General features: G+C 48.4%; 1 protein-coding gene across 1 annotated transcript in view; it reads left to right on the top strand.

Annotated features, from left to right (window-relative positions):
* The window catches only part of LOC140735705 (prominin-2-like), a 91514-nt gene that overhangs the window by 52430 nt on the left and 12528 nt on the right, over positions 1 to 26556 (top strand). Inside the window, exons 13-19 of the mRNA XM_073061111.1 lie at positions 750 to 877; positions 2024 to 2105; positions 4563 to 4647; positions 9072 to 9218; positions 12582 to 12653; positions 17183 to 17275; positions 21481 to 21534. Coding sequence (XP_072917212.1) covers positions 750 to 877; positions 2024 to 2105; positions 4563 to 4647; positions 9072 to 9218; positions 12582 to 12653; positions 17183 to 17275; positions 21481 to 21534 — 661 coding nt within the window. The remainder of the gene's footprint in view (positions 1 to 749; positions 878 to 2023; positions 2106 to 4562; positions 4648 to 9071; positions 9219 to 12581; positions 12654 to 17182; positions 17276 to 21480; positions 21535 to 26556) is intronic.

Genomic DNA, 26556 nt, shown 5'->3' with positions numbered 1-26556 from the left:
CCACACCCATCACCCAGTGATCCTTCACCCATCACCCAGTGATCCTTCACCCATCATCCAGTGACCCCACACCCATCACCCAGTGTCCCAACACCCATCACCCAGTGATTCTTCACCCATTGCCCATTGTCCCAACACCCATCACCCAGTGATTCTTCACCCATCACCCAGTGTCCCTACACCTATTGCCCAGTGTCCCTACACCCATCACCCAGTGTCCCTACACCCATCACCCAGTGCCTCTACACCAATCGCCCAGTGTCTCTACACCAATCGTCCAGTGTCTCTACACCAACAAGCCAGTGTCCCTACACCCATCACCCAGTGTCCCTACACCCATCGCCCAGTGTCCCTACACCCATTACCCAGTGTCCCCACACCCATTACCCAGTGTCCCCACACCCATCGCCCAGTGTCCCTACACCCATTACCCAGTGTCCCCACACCCATCACCCAGTGTCCCCACACCCATCACCCAGTGTCCCTACACCTACCGCCCAGTGTCCCTACACCCATCACCCAGTGTCCCTACACCTATCGCCCAGTGTCCCTACACCCATCACCCAATGTACCCAAAGCCTATCACCAAGTGTCCCTGAACGGATTGTGGGATGTATCCACATAGGCTTGTGCTTGCTTTGGGATGTCCGCTGCCTGTAAGTGAGTGCCAGGTAGTGCTGGCAAAGGCTGATCTTGTGCCTGTTAACAGCTCCACTCTGCCAATTGTTCCCTGTTCTATTCTCCTGCAGGGGCGTCGGGTTCAGCTTTATTTTCTCCTGGCTGCTCATTCTCCTGGTTTTCGTCACCTTTTTCGTTGGAGGAAATATCCAGACATTGGTCTGTAAACCTTGGAAAACCGGAGAGATCTATGAGGTAGGTGTGTTCAGAACTCTTTTTTTTCTGAGGGTTGCTAAGGAACCAAGACAACATTCTGCTGATGGACAGAACAGTCAGAAGGCCAGCTGGAGTTCCACATTCCCAGTGACCCAACTGACCCTGGCAAAGAGGCAAAGATCTTCTGGGCCATCCAGCAAGCAGCACAGGACGCAGAACACTACTCCACAATAAAGGCCCTTCGGCCTACAATGCAGTGCTGATTTTAGAACCTATCCTAAGATCAATATAACCCATCCCTTCTACATAGGCCTCTGTTTTCTCTATCATCCCTCTGAGAGTTTCCTAAATATCCCTAAAGTATCTGGCTCTACCACCAACCATTCCATGCATCGACCACTCTTTGTGGAAAAGACATACTTCTGAAGTCCCCCCTATACTTTCCACCAATCACCTTCAAATTAGGCCCCCTTGTATTAGCCAGTTTAGCCTTGAGAAAAAGTCTCTGGCTATCTCCACTATCTATGCCTCTCATCATCTTTTCATCACAGGGAATGTAATTGCCTCTGGACAATAGTTATTCAGTGGAGGAAATGAGTCACTCAATGAAAAGGAATGTGGCTGCCATTTCCACATATAGGCTGCACTAAAATTCAGAATAAAATTCATTGTCTATTTAAAACCCTTTTAATCTCCACCAAACTAACTGATTCCATCACTAACTCTAACCCTAGTAACCCATTCTAGGCTCCTCAAAGTTCAATGTAAATTTATTATCAAATATCTATACATCACCATATCCTATCTTGAGATTATTTCCTTGCATTTATAGGAAAATAAAGGAACACAATAGAATTGATGAAAAACTATACATAAACAAAGACTGGAAGGCAGCCAATGTGCAAAAGAAGTCAAATTTATCAAAAGAAAGTAAATAAATAGATAGATAGATAGAAAAATAAATAAATAACACTGACAACATGAGTTGTAGAATCTTTGAGATTGAGTCTGTAGGTTGAGGAATCAGTTCAGGGTTGAGGTGAGTGAAGTTACCCGCCCCAGGTTCCGGAACCTGATGGTTGTATGGTAATATCTGTTCTTGAACTTGGTTCGTGAAGGTTGTTCCAGCAAAACTGAGGAGGTTGGATGAACAAGTACTGAATGTGCTGTGATTATTTTGTGCAGGTAGCTGATGATCTTGCACAACAGAACAACATTTTCAACATCAGCAATTTCTTCCGTCAATCGGTCACCTACTCTTCACTCTACAGGTTAGTGATTAGCTCTCAGACACCAACCACATCTTGTACCTCGGGAACAGCTCTGCTGGGTCAGGCCCCGAGCCAACCCAGTGGTGGGGAAGAAAATTAATTGTTTGGGTCAAAACTTCGCACCAACACAAAATAGGACTTACACAGTGAACACTGGGGCACTGAGGAGTTCATTAGAACAAAAAGATTGGGAATATTTATTTTAAAAATTTATTTAGATACAGTGTGGAATAAGCCCTTCGACAATCCCCTGATTTAATCCTAGCCTAATTAGGGGGCAATTTACAATAACCAATTAACCTACCAACCAGTATGTTTTTGGACTGTGGGAGGAAACCAGAGCACGCGGAGGAAACCTACGTGGTTACGGGGAGAAAGTACAAATTCCTTCCAGGCAGTGGCGGGAATTGAACTGAGGTCGTTGCTAAGGCAAAGCGTCATGCTAACGACTATGCTGCCATTCCATCCCAATATAGATAATTAATTCCTTGAAAGTGGCGTCATGGGTTGATAGGATCATAAAGAGAGCTTTTAGTACATTGGCCTGCATCAATCAGTGTATTGAGTACAGGAGATGGGGTGTTATGTTAAAATTGTATAAGATATTGATGAGGCCTAATTAGTGCTCAATTTTGGTCACCTACCTACAGGAAAGATATCAATTGAATTGAAAGAATGCAGAGAAAATCTTGCCAGGACTTGAGGGCCTGATGATTGGGGAAAGGTGCAATAGGTTGGGACTTTATTCCCTGGAGTGAGGAGAATGAGGGGAGATTTGATAGACATATACAAAATTATAAGGGGTATAGATAGGGTAAATGCAAGCAGGCTTTTTCCACTGAAGTTGGGAGGGACTAGAACTAGAGGTCATGGGTTAAGGGTGAAAGGTGAAATATTGAAGGAGAATGTCTTCACTCAGAGGGTGAGGTGAGTGTGGATTCAGCTGCCTGCAGTCCGGTCGATGGGGGCTTGTTTGTGACATTGAAGAGAGGTTTGGTTGTATATGAGTGGGAAGGGTATGAAGGGCTATGGTCCAGGTACGGGTTGGTGGGATTTGGCAGGATAGCAGATCGGCACAGATTAGATGGGCCGAAAGGCCTGTTTCCATGCTGAAGTGCTCTATGGCTCTATGACATGCTGAGGTCCTCCAGCAGGTTGTCTGTTGCCGTCTCTTGTGTCCTCAGTGTGCCTCAAGAATAATGGTTGTCAGGGGCGGGTGGCATACCCCTGGTGCTGTGAGAGCAGCTGAGGCACTCTGTGCGGAGGAAGAAGGGCGTGAAGTGCCAGCGAAACAGAGGAGCCTGTGCTTGGTTGGGTCAGCAGGGGCTAATGAAACACTGGCTGGAAGATGGTGCTCCCTCACACACGTGCATTTAGACCTCATGATGTTCTATGTTCTAAGACCTCAGCTTCTCTCCGTACTAGCTTTAGTTAGGAAACAGAAAGCTGTATGAAAATGGAACACAGAGCACTACAGCACAGTACAGACCCTTCGGCCCACAATGTAGTGTCAACCTTTCAACCAACACCAAGATCAATCTAACTCTTCCTTCCTACATTACCCTCTGTTTTTCTATCATCCATGTGCCTACCTGAAAGTTTCTTAAATGCCCCAATGTATCTGTCTCTACCACCATCTCTGGCAACGTATTCCACTCACCTCTGTCTAATAACCCTAACTCTGACATCCCCTCCCCCACCTTCCTCCAATTACCTTCAAATTATGCCCCCTGGTATCAGTTATTTCCACCCTGGGAAATATGCCTCTTATCATCTTGTACACCTCTATCAAGTCACCTCTCATCCACCTTTGCTCCAGAGAAAAGCCCTCGCTCACTCAGTCTACTATCGTAATCCAAGCAGCATCCTGGAAATTCTCCTCTGCACCCTCTCTAAAGTTCTCACATTCTTCCCATAATGAGGTGACCAGAACCAAACACAGTACCCAAGTGTGGCCTAACTAGGGTTTTGTAGAGCTTCACCTGGGAGGTCATAGGCTGAAGATGTAAAGGGCTGAAGGAGAGAACAGTGGGCTATGGGAGGAGGTGGGGAGGAGTGATGGGTGAGGAGAAGAGAAGGGAGGGACCAGAATTGGAAATGGAAAAAGAGAGAAGGAAGAAGATGAGAAGCTGGAGAAAACAAAGTCTATCCATTAGGTTGGAGGTGACCCAGATGGAATAAGAGGTGTTGCTCCTCCAGCACGAGTTTGGCCTCATCGTGACAGTAGAGGAGGCCATGGACCAACCTGTTGGAATGGAAAGTTAAATTGCAATGGGTAGCCACCATGAAATCTTGCTTTCTGAGGCGGGTGGGGTGAAGATGCTCCGTGGTGTGTGGAGCAGGAAAGGGCCTGAGGGTTGACTGGTCTCCTACCTACCCCAGTTCCCTTTGCATCTGCCATACGTTCCGCAGAGTGATCAAGGCATTGTCACCATCTCTTGCTCCTTCTTTGTGCAGACACTGTGAAGAAGGCAAGTCTCTGTGGCTTGTCCTACCACAGAGCCAGATCTCGAAACTGGAGGAGTACCTAAACGTGTCAACTGTAAGTACCTTCAGACGAGAGCTTCTATCTTTTCACAGTCGGTTTCTTTCCTTATTTGAGCATGGTGGGGGTCTCTGATGATGGATACAGCCTTTCATGTGGATGTTCTCAGTGGCTGGAAGGGCCTTACCTGCAAAGTCATAACACAGGTAAATGTTTATGGTAGACTGTGGTGAACTACATATACCTGACTGGACACGCCCCTCTGCTGACTGCTCCTGTGGCTCCTCCCACAGACCCCTGTATAAAGGCGATTGGAGGCACTGCTCCTCCCTCAGTCTCCAGGATGTTGTGTGGTGGTCTCTTGCTGCTAATCGTGGTCTCTTGCAGCTAATAAAAGCCTATCGTTCACCTCCCATCTCCGAGAGTTATTGATGGTGCATCATAGACAAAGCTGATCTTTGATACACCAGTTCATTGCAATGAGGTCCCTCAAGCTCCCTCATCAATTCCGTAGATGTTCCAATCAGCCCAGCCATGCTCACTAAAGGGATGTACTTCCCATGACAGCCGGTAAAATTCCATCTTCCCCAGGACATCCTGGTGTAATTCTGCACTGCCATCATAGAGAGCATCCTCACGTCAGACATTACCGTCTGGGTCGGTTTCCATAGGTACATTAAATGTTCGATAAATGTATACAATGTGCATCCTGAAATTCTTTCTCTTTGTAAACATCCATGGAAACAGAGGAGTGCCCCAAAGAATGAATGACAGTAAAATGTTAGAAACCCCCAGCTCCCCTCCCCCCCACACACAAACAGCGGCAAAGCGTTGACTGCCCCCCCCAGCAGCAAAAAAGCATCTGTACCCTCCACTGAGCACTCGAGCGTGCAGCAAAGCTAAATAAAGACAAGGACTTGCAGTACCCGAAAACTACACGTTCACCCGGTAATTCAACATACCACAGGCTCTCTCTCTCTCCCTCCCTAATAAGGGAAAAAGAGCTGTCCCCGTTTCACAGCGAGAGGGGAGACATAACAGACAACTTGCCGATTTATGGTGCTGAAGTCTGTTGTGTTGCTTCTTCCGAGCTCTGTGCCCGAAGATCTCGGGTCTCCGGACACACAGCCAGCTCGCTGCTTTCGATCTTCCGTGTACTCCCACGATACATCAGGGGGTGACACAGGGGGTGACACAGGGGGTGTCACAGGGGGTGACACCGGACCTGAATCCGCCCGCCTCCAGAGCCACGGAAATCCGGCACTCCGAAGGTGCACTAGCCTTCCGGGCCGTGTCCTTGGCATATCGAAAAGCATCCTGTCACGAGAGCCCGAGAGCGGGTCCCATTTCCTCAAAGAACCAAAGTCAGCGTGTAACTCCAGTCAGGGTCTTCAAAAGAATCCTGAAAGGGGAAAATAGAGATATTAAAGATAGAAATAGAGCTGTTTCTGAAGATGCAAGCAAAGGAGTTGCCATTAGGCGTCATCACCCCAAGCTCCACCCTCTGTGGTCAGCATCCTCTCACAAAAACTACAGTGAGCTGTCAGGACAGCACGGAAGGTCATGGTGAGTGAGCGTGGAGGTGTTACGGACCGGGGCAGATTTCCATACTGAGCGGTGTGGTTCACGCTGTGAGTGGGAGTGGTACTGACTGCAGGCAACACACACAAAATGCTCGAGGAACTCAGCAGATCAGGCAGCAGCCATAGAGAGGAGTAATCGGTTGATGGTTTGGGCCAAGACTCCTCATAAGGACTTGAAAGGAAAGGGGAAGAAGCCAGACTAAGAAGGTGGGGGAAGGCAAAGGAGCTCTCTTACCCCTTCTCTTCTCCTCACCTACCCATCACCACCTTCTGTTGTCCCTCCTCCTTCCTTCTCTCCCATGGTCCACTCTCCTCTCCTATCAGGTAACCTCTTCTTCAGCCCTTTACCTTTTCCATCTATCACCTCCCTGCTTCTCACTTCATCCCCCCCACCCACCTTCCACCTCACCTATCACCGATCACTCATCCCTCTTCCCTCCACCTTCCGATTCTGGCTTCTTCCCCTCCCCCCCCCCCCCCCCCCCCCCACCTTTCCAGTCTTGACGAAGGGTCTCGGAGACATCGACTGTTTCAGGATTTCAAGTACATTTATTATCAAAGAATGTGTAAATCATACAACCTTGAGATTTGCTTGCTCACAGGTAGCCACAAAGCAAGAAACCCGGAAAAATCCAATTAAAGAAAAAAAGAATAGAAATAAAAATAAAAGACCAACACTCGATGCGCAAAAGAAAGAAAAGAAATAGTGCAAGCAATTGAAGTGAACAACAAGTTGAGAGCTCAGATCCAGACCCCAGTGCAGGCCCAAAGCCTCGCTTATCAGTTCATCGCAATAGCGGGCACAGGGTACAGCGGACGGGGCAGTCTTCATAGCCTCGGTGCCATGGAGATGACCGTTGCGGAGAGTGAGCGACATTGGCTCTCACCTCACACCCCGACCGACCAGTCTATCCGGGCCAACATTTAAACTGACCAACAACGGAACAGCGAAAGGGTCCGGCGCCCCGGAGAGAGGAGTGAAGATCGCGGAGAGCGAGCGAAATCGGATCCAGTCTCCGATCAGGGCCGACGTTTAAATTGTCTGAACGGTGAATCGTACCTCGCACTAGGACCCAGGCTCCCAGGAAAGTTCCCCTCTGTAGATGCTGCCTGACCTGCTGAGCTCCTCCTGCACTGGGTGTGTGCTGCTCTGGATTTCCAGCACCTGCGGGATCTGTGGAATTTCTATTAGCCACTGGTGACTGCAGACTCATCCTGAGGATGGTTGCAGTTTCTGTGCAGGCTGGGGCACCCTTTGTGATGAACAAGCAGTGACTATGCAGAGTTTCGGTACACACGGGTGTACTGACCGTAATGAGTGGGTGTTGTTCCCGAGGAAACTGAGAGTGATTTCAGATCACTGCAGATAGCCAGCACGGTCTACACAGCACAAAGAGCAAACTATAATGGCAAACATTCTCCAAAGTGAAGAGCAATTATGTATGAAACAAGTCTTTGTTTTAGTTAGAGACGCAGCACAGTGACAGTCTCTTCCTGCCCAGTGAACCCACCTCATCCACCCAGTTATACCCACGTGATCAATCAACCTACTAAACTGTACATTGCTGGACTGTGGGAGGAAACCAGAGCACCTGGAGGAAATCACACAGTCACGGGGAGAGCATACAAACTCCTTACAGACGGTGGCGGAATTAAATCCAGGTCTGGTACTGTAATCAAAGTTCAAAGTAAATTTATTCTCGAAGTTTATCTGTCACTATATACTACCCTGAGATTCATTTTCTTGCAGACATTCACAGTAGAACAAAGAAATACAATAGAACCAATGAAAAGATACACATGAACAAAGACTGACAAACAACCAATTGTGCAAAATGTTGCTCGCATGGTTAGGGAAGGGTGGGGGGGGGTGGAACAAGTGTTGGGGAGAGGGGGAGGGTTGATGCTCTGTTGCTGATAGTGCAAAGTGAGGGAGGAGGGGGAGGCTTCTGGGCTTTGATGCTTCTTTCATTCATTCTTTGGGGTTTCTTGTTTTGTGGGTGTCTGTGAAGAGTAAGAATTTCAGGTTGTATACTGTATACATTCTCTGATATTAGAATGAACTTTTGATAAAAGAAGCCACTCTGTGCAAATACAAATAACTAAATAATACTGAGAACATGATGAGTTGTAGAGTCCTTGAAAGTGAGTCCATAGTTTGTGGAATCAGTTCAGTGTTGAGGTGAGTGACATTATCCATCTGATAGTTGTAGGCTAATAACTGTTCCTGAATCATCTTCTTCTCACTGCTACCATCAGGAAGAAAGTACAGGAGCCTCAGGACTCTCACCACCAGGCTCAGGAACAAATATTATCTCTTAACTATCAGGCTCTTGAACCAGAGCAGATAACTTCATTTGAGTTCACTTGGCCCATCATTGAAATGTTCCCACAATCAGTGGATTTACTCTTAAGGACTCTTCGTCTCATGTTCTCGATATTTATCGCTTATTTATTTATTATTATTATTTCTTTCTTGTCTGTTGCACACTAATTGCACACCCAAGCTGGGGCAGTCTTTCATTGATTTCGTTATGGTTATTATTCTATAGATTTATTGACTAATAAAATGTATCTCATGGCTGTATATGGTTATGTATGTGTACTTTGATAATAAATGTACTTTGAACTTTAAACTTTGGTGGTGTGGGACCTGAGGCTCCTGTACCTCCTTCCCGATGGCAGCAGTGAGAAGAGAGCATGGTCTGGATGGTTGGGGGTGTCGGGGGGGGGGGGGGGGTCAGTCCTTGGTGATAGATGCTGCACTGGTGTGGCAATACTCCCTGTAGATGTGCTCAATGCTGGGGGAATAGCATAACACTAAACACTACGCTACCATTCGTTTCCTGGGATGTATGGTCTAGCTCTCATGGGGTTGACTCTGTTTCTTTACAACAGTATACAGGAGACATTGTTCAGAATTCCCGGCAGCTGAATGTGGACTTAAGCAGAATCGTGTTACTGGGCAGCAGCGCGAGGAGTAACCTGATGGAATTTGCCAACAGTGGGATTGATCAAGTCAACTTCACCGATATCATCGAGTCGGTAAGTGATGTGACAATTGCAGTGGAATACCTTTGCTTTCAGTTTCCGGCTAAACACTTCCATGAATGTATGCCACTTGCCGCGGTGCCCGCCAAGCTCGGCAATTAGCTTGCTGATATGTCATCGCCAGTCAAGGTGACATCCTCAGTGTGCAATTGCTAGCATTCGTCTCTGGGAGGGCTTGTGTTCGTATATTGCCCCCTCCCCATTCGCTAGCCTTAGTCCAGATTGGCTACCCCTTCAGCTGACATTTGAATTCTATTGACTCGTGTTTCCTTGGCTCTTAGGGGTTCATAGGTAGGCATCCAGTTCGATATGTTTGTTTACGGAGTTATCAGAAGAGAACCACGCTTCTAAAAAGAATTCCCATGCGTGCTTCGTGTTTACCTGCTCCAGAACCTCCACGGTGTCCCAGTTAAAGTGATGTCCTTCTCAGTCTTCGTGTATCGAGATCAGAGACAGTGAATCATGCCTCCGTACCGTCAGTACGTGTTCCCGTGAGCGAGCTGAGAGTTTACATCCTATCTGGCCAATGTAGTTCAGAATCAGGTTTAATATCACTGGCACATGTCATGAAATTTGTTAACTTTGTGGCAGCAGTACAGTGCAATACATAATAATAGAAAAAACTGAATTATGGTCAGTATATATATATTTTGAATAGTTAAATAAGTAGTGCAAAAATCTTGTTAACTGAAAGGTCATCTGAAGGGGTAGTTAATCAGGACTGAGGCTAGTGAACGGAGTGGTGGTGGTGTGGGGGGGGGGTAAATAAATACAAGCCCTCCCAGAGAGAAACACCAACGACCTTGCACTGAGGATGTCACCTTGACTGGTGACGAAACATCGGCAGTGAATTGCCAAGCTCGGCGAACACCAAATCAAACGCCTCAACCCGAGCTAACAATAATTTTCACCCTGATAGTGGTCTGGATATGGAATGAGCTGACAACAAAAGTGCTTGAAGTAGGTACAGGACATGAACCACATTTAAAGACACTTGGGCAGCTTCAGATAGGAAAGGTTTCGGGGGATATGCATCATGCAATGGCGAATGAGAGTGGATTAGACAGCAGTCATGGTTAGCATGGACCAGTTGGGCTGAATGGCCTGTTTCTTTGCCGTATGACTCTATTCATCACCATACGTAAAACTTAGTATCAATATTTGTAAAATTAAACATCATCCAACAGTAGAACAGGAGGAGGCCATTTGGCCATCAAGTCCATGCTGGCCCTTTCACGGAATCATTGAATCAACACCATTTTGCTGCTCTTTCTCCGCATCGTGGAGTTTCATCCCACCTGTAGCCCGTTTCTGATGGCAACAGCGAGAGGAAAGCCGGGCCTGAATGGTGGGGTCCTTGTTAGGTGCTGCTTTCCTGTGGGAGTGCTCTTTGTTGATGAGCTCTATACTGGCCTAACAGCATTACTGACCGGTTCTGAATGCTATTTGCTCACTCTGTCCTTTACACAATTTGCTTTCCTCTCTGCACATTGGACAGAACATAGAACAGCACAGCACAGGGACAGGCCCTCCAGCCCACAATGTTGTGCCGAGCAGCTAAAAGGTAAATCAAAACCCCACACAAACTCATCCCTCCTCCCTACACCATGTACATATCCCTCCATTGTCCTCACATCCATGTGCCTATCCAAATGCCTCTTAAAAGCCTCTAATGTATTTGCCTCTGCCACCATACCAGGCATCCACCACTTCTGTGAGTAAAAAACTTACCCTTCACATCCCTTTGAACCTCCCCCCTCTCACCTTTACTGGGTATTTTATAGTCTTTTGTTTTAATGGGTTCTACTGTGTTCCTTTATTCTGTAAGGAGACGAATCTCAAGGTTGTGTATAGTAAACATACTTTGATAATAAATGTACTTTGAACTTTGAACCTCACAGATTCCTCGCTGTGGTAAGGAAGGCAAATGCAATGTTACCAGAGGACTGGTACATAAAGCTGAGGCTTTATAAGACATTGACCATGTCACATTTGGATTATTGTGAGCTTTGCCGTCCCATATCCAAGAAAGGATGTGCTGGTATTGTAGAGGGTCCAAAGGAGTTTTCTGGAAATGAAAGGGCTAATGTGTTTGATGGCTCTAGTCCTGTACTCACTGGTATTTAGAAGAATGAGGGGAGGGGAGGGGGACCTCATTGAAACCTATCAAATATTGAAAGGCCCAGAAAGAGTGCATGTAAAGAGAATGGTTCCATTAGTGGGAGAGTAAGGTCTGGGGGTACAGAATCAGAATAGAAGGATGTCCCTTTAGAACAGAGATGAGGAGGAATTTAGCCAGAGAGTAGTGAATCTGTGGAATTCATTGTCACAAGTGGCTGTGGAGGCCAAGTCATTGAATGTACTTGAAGTGGAGATTGATAGGTTCTTGATTAGTCAGGGCATCAAAGGTTATGGGGAGAAGGCAGGAGAATGGGATTGAGAGGGATAATAAATCAGCCATGATGGAATTGTGGAGCAGAGTTGATGGGCCGAATGGCCTAATTCTGCTCCTGTGTCTTATGGTCTCATATAGTGTTTATTGAATCCCTTTTGAAGGCTACTATCAGCATCCTGTATCAGGCGGTGATTTCCGAATGCTGGCCGTTTGGTAAGAGTAACAGACACGCAAGGTGCTGGAGGAACTCAGTGGGTCAGGCAGCATCTCTGCAGTGAATTGGCCAGTTCAGATTCTGGGCTGGGGCCCTTCATCAGACCCCATCCTAATTCAAAGTTCAAAGTAAATTTATTATCAAAGTGCATTTACATCACCATATACAACCCTGAGATTCATTTTCTCATGGGCATACTCAATAAATACATAATAGAATAATAACCATAACAGAATCAATGAAAGGCCGCACCAACTTGGGTGTTCAACCAGTGTGCAAAAGATAACAAACTACAGATACAAAGAGAAAGAAATTATAGTAATAATAAATAAGCAATAAATATCGAGAGCATGCGATGAAGAGCCTTTGAGGGCGAGTCCACAGGTTGTGGGAACATTTCAATGATTCAGTGGTTCAGGAGCCTGATGGATGTAGGATAATAACTGCTCCTGAACCTGGAGGTGTGGGTCCTGAGGCTCCTGATGAAGCAGTGAGAAGAGAGCTTGGCCTGGGTGGTGGGGGTCCCTGATGATGGACGCTGCTTTCCCGCGACAACGCTCCATATAAATGTGGTTAATAGTGAGGGGGGCTTTACTCATGATGGACTGGGCCACTGCTTTTTATAGGATTTTGTAGTGTTGGTATGGACTAACGGGTTGTTATTTGCAAATATTTGGTTGCAGTAGATTTTGACTGCTGTTTTTTTCTTTACTGAGACGAACTCTGGTTTATTGCTGATATCTTACAGATAAATAATAAAATGTCAATGACACCACTGTTGGATTTCGCTGCCAGGCTGGAAAATTTAAGCCAAATCCAGGTGAGTATCATACTCCCCAACAGTTCCAGCGGAGACGGTCCCAGGTGCGGACTCGCACACCACCATGGAGGGTGCTGGGTCCGAGGATCGGAAGTCCGTGCGGGCAGGAGATACAAGGGCGGGTGACTCCGAAGTTTGTGCCCCGACGTTGGTGACCCCTGGGGTCAAAGTGCAGGTCGCTGAGACTGGAAGGCAAGGGCTGGTGGCCGAAGTCCTGGGTCTGTGAGTCCGCTGGAAGCTGACGGCTCGGAGGAGGCCTGCCCTGGTTTGCTGTTGTTGTTTGTGTTGTCCTGCTCGGCACTATGGGCATGCTACATTGGCACCGGAATGTGTGGTGCCACCACATCCTTAGGTTGTTAATGCAAAAGACGCATTTCACTGTGTGCGCGTATGATAAATGAACGAGTATGAATCAGACTCTGAACTCGCTCTTAGATCCGTCAGTCAACCCTCCTTAGGCTGACAGTGGTACTCTGTGATTCTAGTGACATACCATTGCTCATGTCTAGTACCAATCTTTTGGTCATCCTATATTCAAAGGTTTCAATGTCTACTTAATATCCAGTACACAACCTGAAATTCGTCCTCTTCACAGACACCCACGAAACAAAAAAGCCCCATAGGGCGATAGAAGCGTTAAAGCCCCAAAGCCCCCCCCCCCCCACCTCCCTTCGCACAAGCTGCAGCACAGCGCTGCTGATCGGCATAAAACAGAACGTGAAACACTCAACCGTTCAAGCTGAGGAGGCCTTCCTTCATCAGGGTCTTCCTTCTGAACAGCAGATTACGTTTATTTATACGTCACATGCACCGTACATCGCAACATGCTGGGAAACGCATCATTTGCGTTAACAACCAACGCAGTCGGAGGAGCGAAATGAACAATTTTCCCACCACCCACGCACAAGGTGGGCCTTCAGTCCCAGGGCAGGCCTCTGAACTCCAAACTGTGGTCCCTGGACTTGCAAACATCAAGCCTCCAGTCTCCGGACTTGCCAGCCTTGGGCTTCGATCTCCGGGCTGGTCCCGCCAGGTGACCTGGTTCCCTCCCATATCCCAAGGTTAGTACGTAGAACACAGAACAGTACATCAAAGTGCATACCCTTCAGCCCACGATGTTGTGCTGACCCTTTAACCTACTGTAAGATCAATCTAACCTTCCCTCCACATAGCCTCCCATTTTTATTTCATCCATGTGCCTGTCTAAGAGTCTGTAATGTATCCGCCTCTTCTGTTACCCCTGGCAAGGAGTTCTACGCACCCACCACTCTCTGTGTAAAACACTTACCTCTGACATTCCCCTACACTTTCTTCCAGTCACCTTAAAATTATGCCCCCTTTACCTAATTAGCTTTACCTTCCCTGGATAACAGTCTCTGGCCACCCACTCAATCTATGCCCCTTATCATTTTGCATACCTCTCAACCTCCTTCTCTCCAAAGCCCTAACTCAATCAGCCCCTCCTCATGAGACATGCTCTCCGATCCAGGCAGCATCCTGGTGAATCTCTTCTGCACCCTCTCTAATCCAGGCAGCATCCTGATAAATCTCCTCCGCACCCTCTCTAATCCAGGCAGCATCCTGGTAAATCTCCTCTGCACCCTCTCTAATCCAGGCAAAATCCTGGTAAATCTCCTCTGCACCCTCTCTAATCCAGGCAGCATCCTGGTAAATCTCCTCTGCACCCTCTCTAATCCAGGCAGCATCCTGGTGAATCTCCTCTGCACCCTCTCTAATCCAGGCAGCATCCTGGTAAATCTACCCTGCACTCTCTCTAATCCAGGCAGCATCCTGGTGAATCTCCTCTGCACCCTCTCTAATCCAGGCAGCATCCTGGTAAATCTACCCTGCACTCTCTCTAATCCAGGCAGCATCCTGGTGAATCTCCTCTGCACCCTCTCTAATCCAGGCAGCATCCTGGTAAATCTCCTCTGCACCCTCTCTAATCCAGGCAGCGTCCTGGTAAATCTTCTCTGCACCCTCTCTAATCCAGGCAGCGTCCTGGTAAATCTTCTCTGCACCCTCTCTAATCCAGGCAGCATCCTGGTAAATCTTCTCTGCACCCTCTCTAATCCAGGCAGCATCCTGGTAAATCTCCTCTGCACCCTCTCTAATCCAGGCAGCATCCTGGTGAATCTCCTCTGCACCCTCTCTAATCCAGGCAGCATCCTGGTAAATCTACCCTGCACTCTCTCTAATCCAGGCAGCATCCTGGTGAATCTCCTCTGCACCCTCTCTAAACCAGGCAGCATCCTGGTAAATCTACCCTGCACTCTCTCTAATCCAGGCAGCATCCTGGTGAATCTCCTCTGCACCCTCTCTAATCCAGGCAGCATCCTGGTGAATCTCCTCTGCACCCTCTCTAATCCAGGCAGCATCCTGGTAAATCTCCTCTGCACCCTCTCTAATCCAGGCAGCATCTGGTAAATCTCCTCTGCACCCTCTCTAAAGCTTCCCCGTCCTTCCAGATCTGAATCTGGAAGGGCAGTTGGTAGGGTAATTAGCCGCTGTAAATTGCCTGCAGTGTGCTAGGAACGAAGTTGGCAGGAAGGATGGTGAAGTGGGATGAGCGTCGGATTCGACGGGTGCTCGCTGGTCAGGGTGGACTCTCTAAATTGAGATGTGGATAGAGGGTAGATGGACGCTTCATTGATGCCGAATTAAATTACAGCGTCACTGTAGCGTTCCAAGTGCACCGATATAAATATTGGAAGAGAAGTAGAAAGAATAGAAAATAAGTTACCACAAACTGTCTGACAGGAGGGAGTCATCACTTCCCCGGCTATAGGTTGACTCATTACAGAGCCTAATGGCCAAGGGTAAGAATGACCTCGTATAGTATCTTCGGAGCAGCGCAGTTGTCCCAGTCTATTACTGAAAGTGCTCCCCTGTTCAGCCAAGGTGACATGCAGAGGGTGAGAAACATTGTCGAGAATTGCCAGAATTTTCCGTAGGGTCCTTTGTTCTACCACAACCTCCAGTGTGTCCGGTTTGACTCCTGTAACAGAGCCAGCCTTTCCAATCAGTTTATTGAGCCTGCTGGCATCACCCATGTTGATGCCATTGCCCCAGCACACCACCGCGTAGAAGATTGTCCTGGTGACAACAGAATGGCAGAACGTGTGAGGGAGAGGCCTGCATACTCCAAAGGACCTCAGTCTCCTCAGGAAGTAGGGACTCTGGCCCTTCTTATACACGGCCTCTGTGTTGGTGCTCCACTCAAGTCTGTCTTCCAGGTGTACCCCAGGTACTTGTAGGTCCTCACCGTCAGTAGTAACAGGGAGCAGGCTTAGTCTTCCTGAAGCCCATCACCATCTCCTTTGTCTTACTGATGCTGTGCTGCAGATAATTCAGCTTGCACCATTTGACAAAGAACTCCACCAGGGCCCTGCATTCATCCTCCCGTCCTTCCTTTATACACCCAACTATTGCTGAGTCATTTCTGCAGATGACGTGACTCAGTGTTGTATCTGATGCACCATCAATAACTCACTCTGAGACGTAAAGGCGAGATATCGGCTTTTATTGACTGGAAGAAGGAACAAGCAGTGAGTGACCACTATACAACATCCTGGAGACAGAGTGGCCGGGCTCAGACCTCCATCACCTTTATACCGGGGTCTGTGGGAGGAGCCACAGGAGCAGTCAGCAGGGGGCGTGTCCAGACAAGTATATGTAGTTCACCACAGTATCTAAAGTCCGAGGTACACAGGGTAAATAGGAAGGGAGCCAATACAGTCCCCTGTGGGGCCCCAGTGTAGCTTATAGCCACGTCTGACACACAGCTCTGAGGCCACAGAAACTGTGGTCTGCCAGTCAGGCGGACTTCAGCTGGCAATGTTGGCAGCTCAACTGTACCTGTAAGACATCCAAGTAGCTCTCACCCTTTAGTGGGAGCTAATCTTTGTGAACACTTAGTGGACACTGTGAGTCAGAGCTTGGGCAGCACCCTCCAGGCCACGGCGAGCAGCAGCGGCGGCCCGCAATGGTCCTGAGGTAAAGAAAAACGAATGGCACCATGAACCCGGTCTCTGTTTCCGAAGTGTGAGGATGTACTTCAAGGGAAAGGAGGTCACAGACCTCAGGGAGGACAACATATGCAGTGGTTAGCACATCACTTGACTGCACCAGCGGTCAGGGATCAGTTCTATCGCCGTCTGTAAGGGGTTTGTATGTTTTATCCGTGACAGTGTGGCTTTCCTCCGGGGGCTCCATTTTCGTCCCACAGTCCAAAGACGTACGGTAAGCTGTGGACATGCATGTTGACACTTGCAGGCTGTCCCCAGCACATCCTCGGGCTGTGTTGGTCGTTGATGCAACTCATGCATTTCACTGTGTTTTTTGATGTACGTATGACAAGTAAAGTAAATCTTTATCTCTATTTGTGCTTGTGGGAAAGATGGATAACCTCCCCTCCGTGGACTCTGTGAACAGTTCACGGACTAACCCCATACACCTTTAGAAGACATCGCTCTATTCCGGATTCTTTGCAGCAACTGAATTAGGGTCTTGTTTGTTTCTCCCTGCAGAGCAATCTGACCATTAGAAGTAAAATGACTGAGCATGCTCAGAAGCTGCGAGCATTGGAGAGCACGCTCGCGAACAGAACCAAACCGGAGCAGGTGGGCATCGCACAGTTGTGACAGAGTGAACGGGCACTCAATAGTTCTCCAGCTCCCCAGCTTCCCCTCTACTGACCTCACTCAGATTCTCAGTTATCAATGTATCAGTCTTTTGTTTTCTGCTTACAATTACTTTGAAGCTATATTGCTAAGTGAAGCCACTTTACAGCTGTGCATTGATGCACATATCTGATCAATCACATGGCAGCATGAAAGCATGCAGACATGGACAAGAGGTTCAGTTGTTCAGACCAAACATCAGAATGGGGAAGAAATGTGATCTAAGTGACGTTGACTGTGGAATGATTGTTGGTGCCAGACGGGGTGGTTTGAGTATCTCAGAAACTGCTGATCTCCTGGGATTTTCACACACAACAGTCTCCAGAGTTTACAGAGACAGTGCAAAAAACAAAAAAATATCCAGTGAGCGACAGTTCTGTGGACAAAAATGCCTTGTTAATAAGAGAGGTCAGAGGAGAATGGCCAGACTGGTTCTAGCTGACAGGAAGGTGACAGTAACTCAAATAACCACGTGTTACAACAGTGGTGTGCAGAAGAGCATCTCTGAACGCACAACACGTCGAACCTTGAAGTGGATGGGCTACAGCAGCAGAAGACTAACATACACTCAGTGATCACTTCTTTAGGTAGAACAGGCTCCTAACAGAGAGGACACCAAGTGTAGATATGGTGCCAACATTGATAGGAGGGGTGAGGCAGATTGGGGGGGTCACTTTATGCCCTGACAACTAGCAGTCTGGGTATTTGATCTGGATTTTGAATTCCACCAGGATGTCTGGGGCGTTTAATTTCAAGTAAATTGATAACATGGTGGCATCCGTAAGTCTCGCGAGACCATGGATCTGCGCCTGGAATGGTTTCCAGAGCGCAGGCCTGGCCAAGTTTGTATGGAAGACTGGCAGTTGCCCATGCAGAGAGTCTCCCCTCTCCACGCCACCGATGTTGTCCAAGGGAAGGGCAAGGGCCGATACAGCTTGGCACCAGTGTCGTCGCAGGAGTTGCTAGAACGAGGTTGAAGCCAACATCGGACTGCCTTAGGGACTCCAGCTCCAGATTTGTCCTCAGGATTTACTCCCGAAGACTTTCCCATGAGTGGGTATGGCCGCAAGGCGGCGGAGGTATGAAATCAGAGATTTCCCTCTCTTAGATGGACTGCCTTCCCAGGCTAACGAGCTCTATCTACCCGAATTGATAAATCCCCTGTTAAAAAGCTATTTGAGTAGTTGTGACCAGATTTTCTATAAAAATCTGATGTCCTATAAAAAAGCAAGCCTGTTGACAGTACAAACATTAGTCCATATGTGACTGAACACTGAGCAGGCGAGAGGTTCGGTTATTTGGAATTCCTGAATGTTTGGCATCTCATTCACTGGATATTGATTACCCCCACTCCTATTAACACACCAGGAACCCGGTTCCCATCTCCCAGTAACACACCAGAAACCCAGTTCCCATCTCCCAGTAACACACTAGAAACCCAGTTCCCATCTCCCAGTAACACACTAGAAACCCAGTTCCCATCTCCCAGTAACACACCAGGAACCCGGTTCCCATCTCCCAGTAACACACCAGGGACCCAGTTCCCATCTCCCAGCAACACACTAGAAACCCAGTTCCCATCTCCCAGCAACACACCAGGAACCCGGTTCCCATCTCCCAGTAACACACCAGGGACCCAGTTCCCATCTCCCAGTAACACACCAGAAACCCGGTTCCCATCTGCCAGTAACACACCAGGGACCCAGTTCCCATCTCCCAGCAACACACCAGGAACCCGGTTCCCATCTCCCAGCAACACACCAGGAACCCGGTTCCCATCTCCCAGTAACACACCAGGGACCCGGTTCCCATCTCCCAGTAACACACTAGAAACCCAGTTCCCATCTCCCAGTAACACACCAGGAACCCGGTTCCCATCTCCCAGTAACACACCAGGGACCCGGTTCCCATCTCCCAGTAACACACCAGGAACCCGGTTCCCATCTCCCAGTAACACACCAGGGACCCGGTTCCCATCTCCCAGTAACACACTAGAAACCCAGTTCCCATCTCCCAGTAACACACCAGGAACCCGGTTCCCATCTCCCAGTAACACACCAGGAACCCGGTTCCCATCTCCCAGTAACACACCAGGAACCCGGTTCCCATCTCCCAGTAACACACCAGGAACCCAGTTCCCATCTCCCAGTAACACACCAGGAACCCGGTTCCCATCTCCCAGTAACACACCAGGAACCCGGTTCCCATCTCCCAGTAACACACCAGGAACCCGGTTCCCATCTCCCAGTAACACACCAGGAACCCGGTTCCCATCTCCCAGTAACACACCAGGAACCCGGTTCCCATCTCCCAGTAACACACCAGGAACCCGGTTCCCATCTCCCAGTAACACACCAGGAACCCGGTTCCCATCTCCCAGTAACACACCAGGAACCCGGTTCCCATCTCCCAGCAACACACCAGGAACCCGGTTCCCATCTCCCAGTAACACACCAGGAACCCGGTTCCCATCTCCCAGTAACACACCAGGAACCCGGTTCCCATCTCCCAGTAACACACCAGGAACCTTTTGAGGCCACTGAGTGTATGTTCATGGTCTTCTGCTTTCAAATCATGAAAATATGTAGCCACGCTGTGGGTGTTTTTTCACAATGATTATGGGGGGGGGGGGGGCTTGAATGCCCCAGAGTGGAAGCTGACGAGTTTCACTGGGGTTTTGTGCAGAGTCCTGAATAGGATTTCCCTGTAACACCATTGAAAGGGGTCTGGGACAGGTACACAGAAAAGGCATTGAATGATATGTGCCAAAAGGCACTAGTAAGCTTAGTGGCCATGGATTGGTAATGCCGAGGAGCCCGATTCCTTGCTGATGGAGTTCTTCAGACTGAATCGCCTGGGCTTGTATATTTGGAACAGAGGAGGCTGAGGGGTAGGGAGCAGGGTAACCTGATAGAAGCACACAAATGATGATGGGTATGGATAGGGTAATAAAGTTTGTCCCTTTGCAGGGATATCTAAAACTAGTGATATAGGGTAAGGAGAACTGAGGAAAAATTTGCAGGTCAGGCAGCATCTACAGAGAGAGAAATGTTTTGGTTCAAGACCCAGCATTGGGACTGGAAAGGAAGGAGTCATCTCGGCCCAAAATATCACTTTCCTCCATAGATGCTGACCTATTGAGTTCCTCCGGTACTTTGTGTGTGTTGCTCAAGATTTCCAGCATCTGCAGAATTTCGGTGAGTTTAGAGGGAGTGTAGGAAGTGAAGCCTTACTGAGCTGTAGCTTGTCCCCTGAGAGGTCAATGCCAAAGGGTATCCAAAGTGACATACTTATTGCTAAGGACAATAGCCACAGGACTAATCTGTACTGACAGCCTATTCCCTTTCCCTCTGAGTGTGAATGTGGAAACCGGGGTCTCGGTGAGTTTAGAGGGAATGTGGGAACCGGGGTCTCGGTGAGTTTAGAGGGAATGTGGGAACCGGGGTCTCGGAGAGTTTAGAGGGAATGTGGGAATTGGGGTCTCGGTGAGTTTAGAGGGAATGTGGGAACCGGGGTCTCGGTGAGTTTAGAGGGAATGTGGGAACCGGGGGTCTCGGTGAGTTTAGAGGGAATGTGGGAACCGGGGTCTCGGTGAGTTTAGAGGGAATGCGGGAATTGGGGTCTCGGTGAGTTTAGAGGGAATGTGGGAACTGGGGTCTCGGTGAGTTTAGAGGGAATGCGGGAATTGGGGTCTCGGTGAGTTTAGAGGGAATGTGGGAACCGGGGTCTTGGTGAGTTTAGAGGGAATGTGGGATTTGGGGTCTCGGTGAGTTTAGAGGGAATGTGGGATTTGGGGTCTCGGTGAGTTTAGAGGGAATGTGGGAACCGGGGTCTCGGTGAGTTTAGAGGGAATGTGGGATTTGGGGTCTCGGTGAGTTTAGAGGGAATGTGGGAACCGGGGTCTCGGTGAGTTTAGAGGGAATGTGGGATTTGCGGTCTCGGTGAGTTTAGAGGGAATGTGGGAACCGGGGTCTCGGTGAGTTTAGAGGGAATGTGGGAACCGGGGTCTCGGTGAGTTTAGAGGGAACATGGGTAATTTCTGAGCCAGGTTGTGGACCATCGATACATCTGAATTGTTGGGCAGTGGATTATGTGTAAACTAATCTGTTGGGTGAAGATCTCACACACATTGCTTTCCTTTGCAGGCGCAGCTGAACGCGAGCTTCCAGTATTTGGCATCCTTCGCTCCCGGGATACGGGTATGTATTTCACTGAGAGACAGAGCGCCTCACGTGTGGCGGGGGTTAATAGGACAAGGCCATTTTCTGCTGTGGGATCTCACCACACGAGGCCCAATCTCAAACTCAAGTTCAAGTTTACAACCATGTAGAAAGTCAGTAACAGCTGGTAATGTCCCACTTTGTTCTGGGTGGGGTCAGAGCAGCATCGACTTTCCATTCCTGTGTTCCATTAAAATTAAGGACCCATGATTTGTGACAGGCTCTTTGGGACATTATTTTCCTGCAATTCCCCCTGCCCGTTCTGCCTGAGTGAGGTTATCGTGTGGCCTAACTCCTTCTCGGCACAGGACCAGTGCCAGGCCACTCAGCCCTTCCATCCATCTGCTACTTCATCTCCAGGCCGACTTGGAGTGGATGTGGAGAGGATGTTTCCTGTAGTGGGGGAGTCTAGGACAGAGGACACAGATAGAGTGGATGTGGAGAGGATGTTTCCTATTGTGGGGGAGTCTAGGACCAGAGGACACAGATAGAGTGGATGTGGAGAGGATGTTTCCTATAGTGGGGGAGTCTAGGACTAGAGGACACAGATAGAGTGGATGTGGAGAGGATGTTTCCTATAGTGGAGGAGTCTAGGACAGAGGACACAGATAGAGTGGATGTGGAGAGGATGTTTCCTATAGTGGGGGAGTCTAGGACCAGAGGGCACAGATAGAGTGGATGTGGAGAGGATGTTTCCTATAGTGGGGGGATCTAGGACAGAGGACACAGATAGAGTGGATGTGGAGAGGATGTTTCCTGTAGTGGGGCAGTCTAGGACAGAGGGCACAGATAGAGTGGATGTGGAGAGGATGTTTCCTGTAGTGGGGGAGTCTAGGACAGAGGACACAGATAGAGTGGATGTGGAGAGGATGTTTCCTATTGTGGGGGAGTCTAGGACCAGAGGACACAGATAGAGTGGATGTGGAGAGGATGTTTCCTATAGTGGGGGAGTCTAGGACTAGAGGACACAGATAGAGTGGATGTGGAGAGGATGTTTCCTATAGTGGAGGAGTCTAGGACAGAGGACACAGATAGAGTGGATGTGGAGAGGATGTTTCCTATAGTGGGGGAGTCTAGGACCAGAGGGCACAGATAGAGTGGATGTGGAGAGGATGTTTCCTGTAGTGGGGCAGTCTAGGACAGAGGGCACAGATAGAGTGGATGTGGAGAGGATGTTTCCTATAGTGGGGGAGTCTAGGACAGAGGGCACAGATAGAGTGGATGTGGAGAGGATGTTTCCTGTAGTGGGGGAGTCTAGGACAGAGGGCACAGATAGAGTGGATGTGGAGAGGATGTTTCCTGTAGTGGGGGAGTCTAGGACAGAGGGCACAGATAGAGTGGATGTGGAGAGGATGTTTCCTGTAGTGGGGGAGTCTAGGACAGAGGGCACAGATAGAGTGGATGTGGAGAGGATGTTTCCTGTAGTGGGGCAGTCTAGGACAGAGGGCACAGATAGAGTGGATGTGGAGAGGATGTTTCCTATAGTGGGGGGATCTAGGACAGAGGACACAGATAGAGTGGATGTGGAGAGGATGTTTCCTATAGTGGGGGAATCTAGGACAGAGGGCACAGCCTCAGAACAGAGGGACGTCCCTTTAGAACAGAGATGAAGAGGAATTTCTTTCACCAGAGTGTGGTGAATCTGTGGAATTCACTGCTACAGATGGATGTGGAGACCAAATCATTGGGTATAGACAGAGACGTAACGTAACGGTTTTTACTCCTTGTGGACGTGAAGGATGTGAGAAATAAAGTCAATTCAATTATATTTAAAGCAGAGTTTGACAGGTTCCTGATTAGGCAGAGTGTCAGAGGTCAGGGGGTGAAGGCAGGAGGATGGGGTTGAGAGGGTTAATAAATCTGCCATGGTGGAATGGTGGAGCTGACTGGGATCAGCTCCTACGTTTATGGTCTTATGGTCTCTTCCCTGCACTAACCACACGCCTCACAGCACGCAAACTGCTGCAGGAACTCAGCAGGACGAGCAGTACATGTGGGGTCTGTGGGGTGGGGGTGGAGAGGGGAACTGCTGTCGAGACCCTGCTTCAGGACTGAGGGGCAGATGGTTGGTATGGGGGTGGGGAGGGAGGGAGTGGTGAAGCCGGAGTCTAAAGTGCTCGGCGGACTGATGAGGGGTGGAAGGTGACAGGCAGGAAGGGGAGGGGAGGGACGTGATGGGGGGGAGTTGGGAGGTAGTAGCGTGTGATGGAAGCACAGAAAGATAAAGACTGAGAGACAGAAGGAGCAAGTTGGGGTGGGGAGAGGAGTTTGAAGATGGAAGATAAGCTGAAACACAAGTTTGATTAGAAAAGGAGGTGATAATTTCTCACACGAGGTGATCTGCAGATGCTGCAAATTCAAGCAACACACAAACTGCTGGTGGAACGCAGCAGGCCAGGCAGCATCTATAGGAAGTACAGTCGACGTTTTGGGCCAAGACTCTTCGTCACGACTAACTGAAAGAAGAGATAGTAAGAGATTTGAAAGTGGGGAGGGGGGGGAATCCAAAATGATAGGAGAAGACCAGAGGGGGTGGGGTGAAGCTGAGAGCCGGAAAGGTGATTGGCAAAAGGGAGACAGAGCTGGAGAAGGGAGAGGATCATGGGATGGGAGGCCTCGGGAGAAAGAAAGGGGGAGGGAAGCACCAGAGGGAAATGGAGAACAGGCAGAGTGATGGGCAGAGAGAGAGAAAAAAAGGGGGAAGAGAGGAAAAAAGGGGGGAAATAAATAAATAAGGGATCAGGTAAGAAGGGGAGGGGGGCATTAACAGAAGTTAGAGAAATCAATGTTCATGCCATCAGGTTGGAGGATTAATGGGAATTTCTCTCCCATTAAGGGAGAGAGGCAAGCTATGAAACCTGAAATAGCTGAGAGAGGCGTGAGGAGGAAGCCCGTGATTGAACTGTAAAATGTCATACTAGCCACTAAGCAGCCGTGCCCCTTTTATTTTCTAAAGCTTTACGTTAACTGGGTGTCATTAGTTTAATGAGCTTGGCAGAGCATTGGGGGGTGAGGGGGCTGTTTCTGTCTTCTGCTGTTCTGTGCTCTCTGCTCACAACTGTGTGGCCACAGGGAGCATCAAGATTGGTGGAGACAGCTTCCTGTGGATTGGCACGTTCGATGGGCTGAATGGCCTGTGCCTGTCTTTGCAAAGTTGAGATTGCTAATTTGAAATGGTCTGACAGTAAGAGCAGAGGCAGAGATTTCGCCCTGAGAGAGATTTGCAGAAGAATGATATTTGGAGTGGTCAGAATGAAGTTAACAACTACAGAAGTAAGAAATGACCATAAGACCATAAAGCATAGAAACAGAGTTAGGCCATCTGGCTCATCGAGTCTGCTGCGCAATCTCATCATGGCTGATCTATTTTCCCTCTCTGCCCCAGCCTCCTGCCTGTCCCCATATCCCTTCATGCCCTGACAAATCTAGAACCTATCAACCTTTGCCTTAAATATACCCAAAGACTTGGCATCTACAGCCACCTGTGGTAACAAATTCCACAGATTCACTACCCTCTGACTAATGAAACTCCTCCTCATCTCCGTTCTAAATGGACCTCCCTCTACCCTGAGGCTGTGTCCTCTGGTCTGGGACTCCTCTACCTATCCAAGAGTTACTTAAATGTCCTTATTGTATCTGCCTCTACCAGCCCACCTTGACAGCACATTCCATACACCTGTGGTGAACTACATATACCTGTCTGGACTGCTCCTGTGGCTCCTCCCACAGACCCCTGCTGACTGCTCCTGTGGCCCCTCCCACAGACCCCTGTATAAAGGCGATTGAGGCCTGAGCCCGGCTTCATTCTCCAGGATGTAGCGTTGTTCATTCTTCCAGTCAATAAAAGCCGATATCTCGCTTCTTACGTCTCAGAGTGAGTTATTGATGGTGCATCAACACCCTCCATTCTCTGTGTAAAAAAACTACCTCTGACATCTCCACTACACTTTCCTCCAATCACCTTAAAATTATCCCCCCAGGATTTCTGCCCAGGGAAAAAGGCACTGGTTGTCGACTCGATCTATGCCTTATCATCTTGTACACCTCTATCAAGTCACCTCTCATTCTCCTTCATTCCAAAGAGAAAACTTCAAGATCACTCAACCTCTCCTCATAAGACATGCTCTGTAATCCAGGCAGCATCCTGGTCAATATCCTTGTCACCTTCTCTAAAGCTTCCACGTTCTTCCAATAACGAGGTGACCAAAACTAAACATAATACTCTATAAAATCTCTCTGATTATAGAGGGCAACACACACACAAAAATACTGGAGGAATTCAGCAGGTCAGGCAGCGTCTATGGAAATGAATAAACAGTTGATGTTTCAGGTCAAGAACCTTCTTCAGGACTGAGAAGGAAGGGGAAAGATGCCGGAATGAAAAGCTGAGGTAGGGGAAGGAGGATAGTGCAGCTAGGTGGGTGAGAAAGATTGAGGGCCGGAGAAGAAAATATCTGATAGGAGAGGAGAGAATCAGAATGAGAATTATTATCACCGGCAGATGTTGTGAAATTTGTGAACCTTGTGATAATAATACTAATAATAATAATAAATACTTCATTGATCCTATTTGGGAAATTCTTTTGTTACAGCAGCAACATTTAAAACTTAGCAAACTTAACTAATATGTAGGCCTCCGTTAGTCTTGATAGACCATGAATTTGCACCTTGGAAAGTTACCAGGGCGCAAGCCTGGGCAGGGTTTTTCTTTATGGAAGACCGACAGTTGCCCAAGCTGCAAGTCTCCCCTCTCCATGCCACCGATGTTGTCCAAGGGAAGGGCATTAGGACAGCTTGGCACCAGTGTCGTCGCAGAGCAATGTGTGGTTAAGTGCCTTGCTCAAGGACACACACACAGCCTCAGCGTAGGCTCGAACTAGCGACCTTCAGATCACTAGACGAACGCCTTAACCACTTGGCCACGCGCCAACTTAACTAATAACGAAGTACAGAATAATAAATACACAATAAGAATTTGCCTATGTGCAATACTGTGCAATA

This window comes from Hemitrygon akajei, chromosome 1, assembly GCF_048418815.1.
Source record: "Hemitrygon akajei chromosome 1, sHemAka1.3, whole genome shotgun sequence".
Lineage (NCBI taxonomy): Eukaryota > Metazoa > Chordata > Chondrichthyes > Myliobatiformes > Dasyatidae > Hemitrygon > Hemitrygon akajei.
The sequence above is the reverse complement of the archived record's forward strand: the minus strand, read 5'-3'. Positions and strand labels throughout refer to the sequence as shown.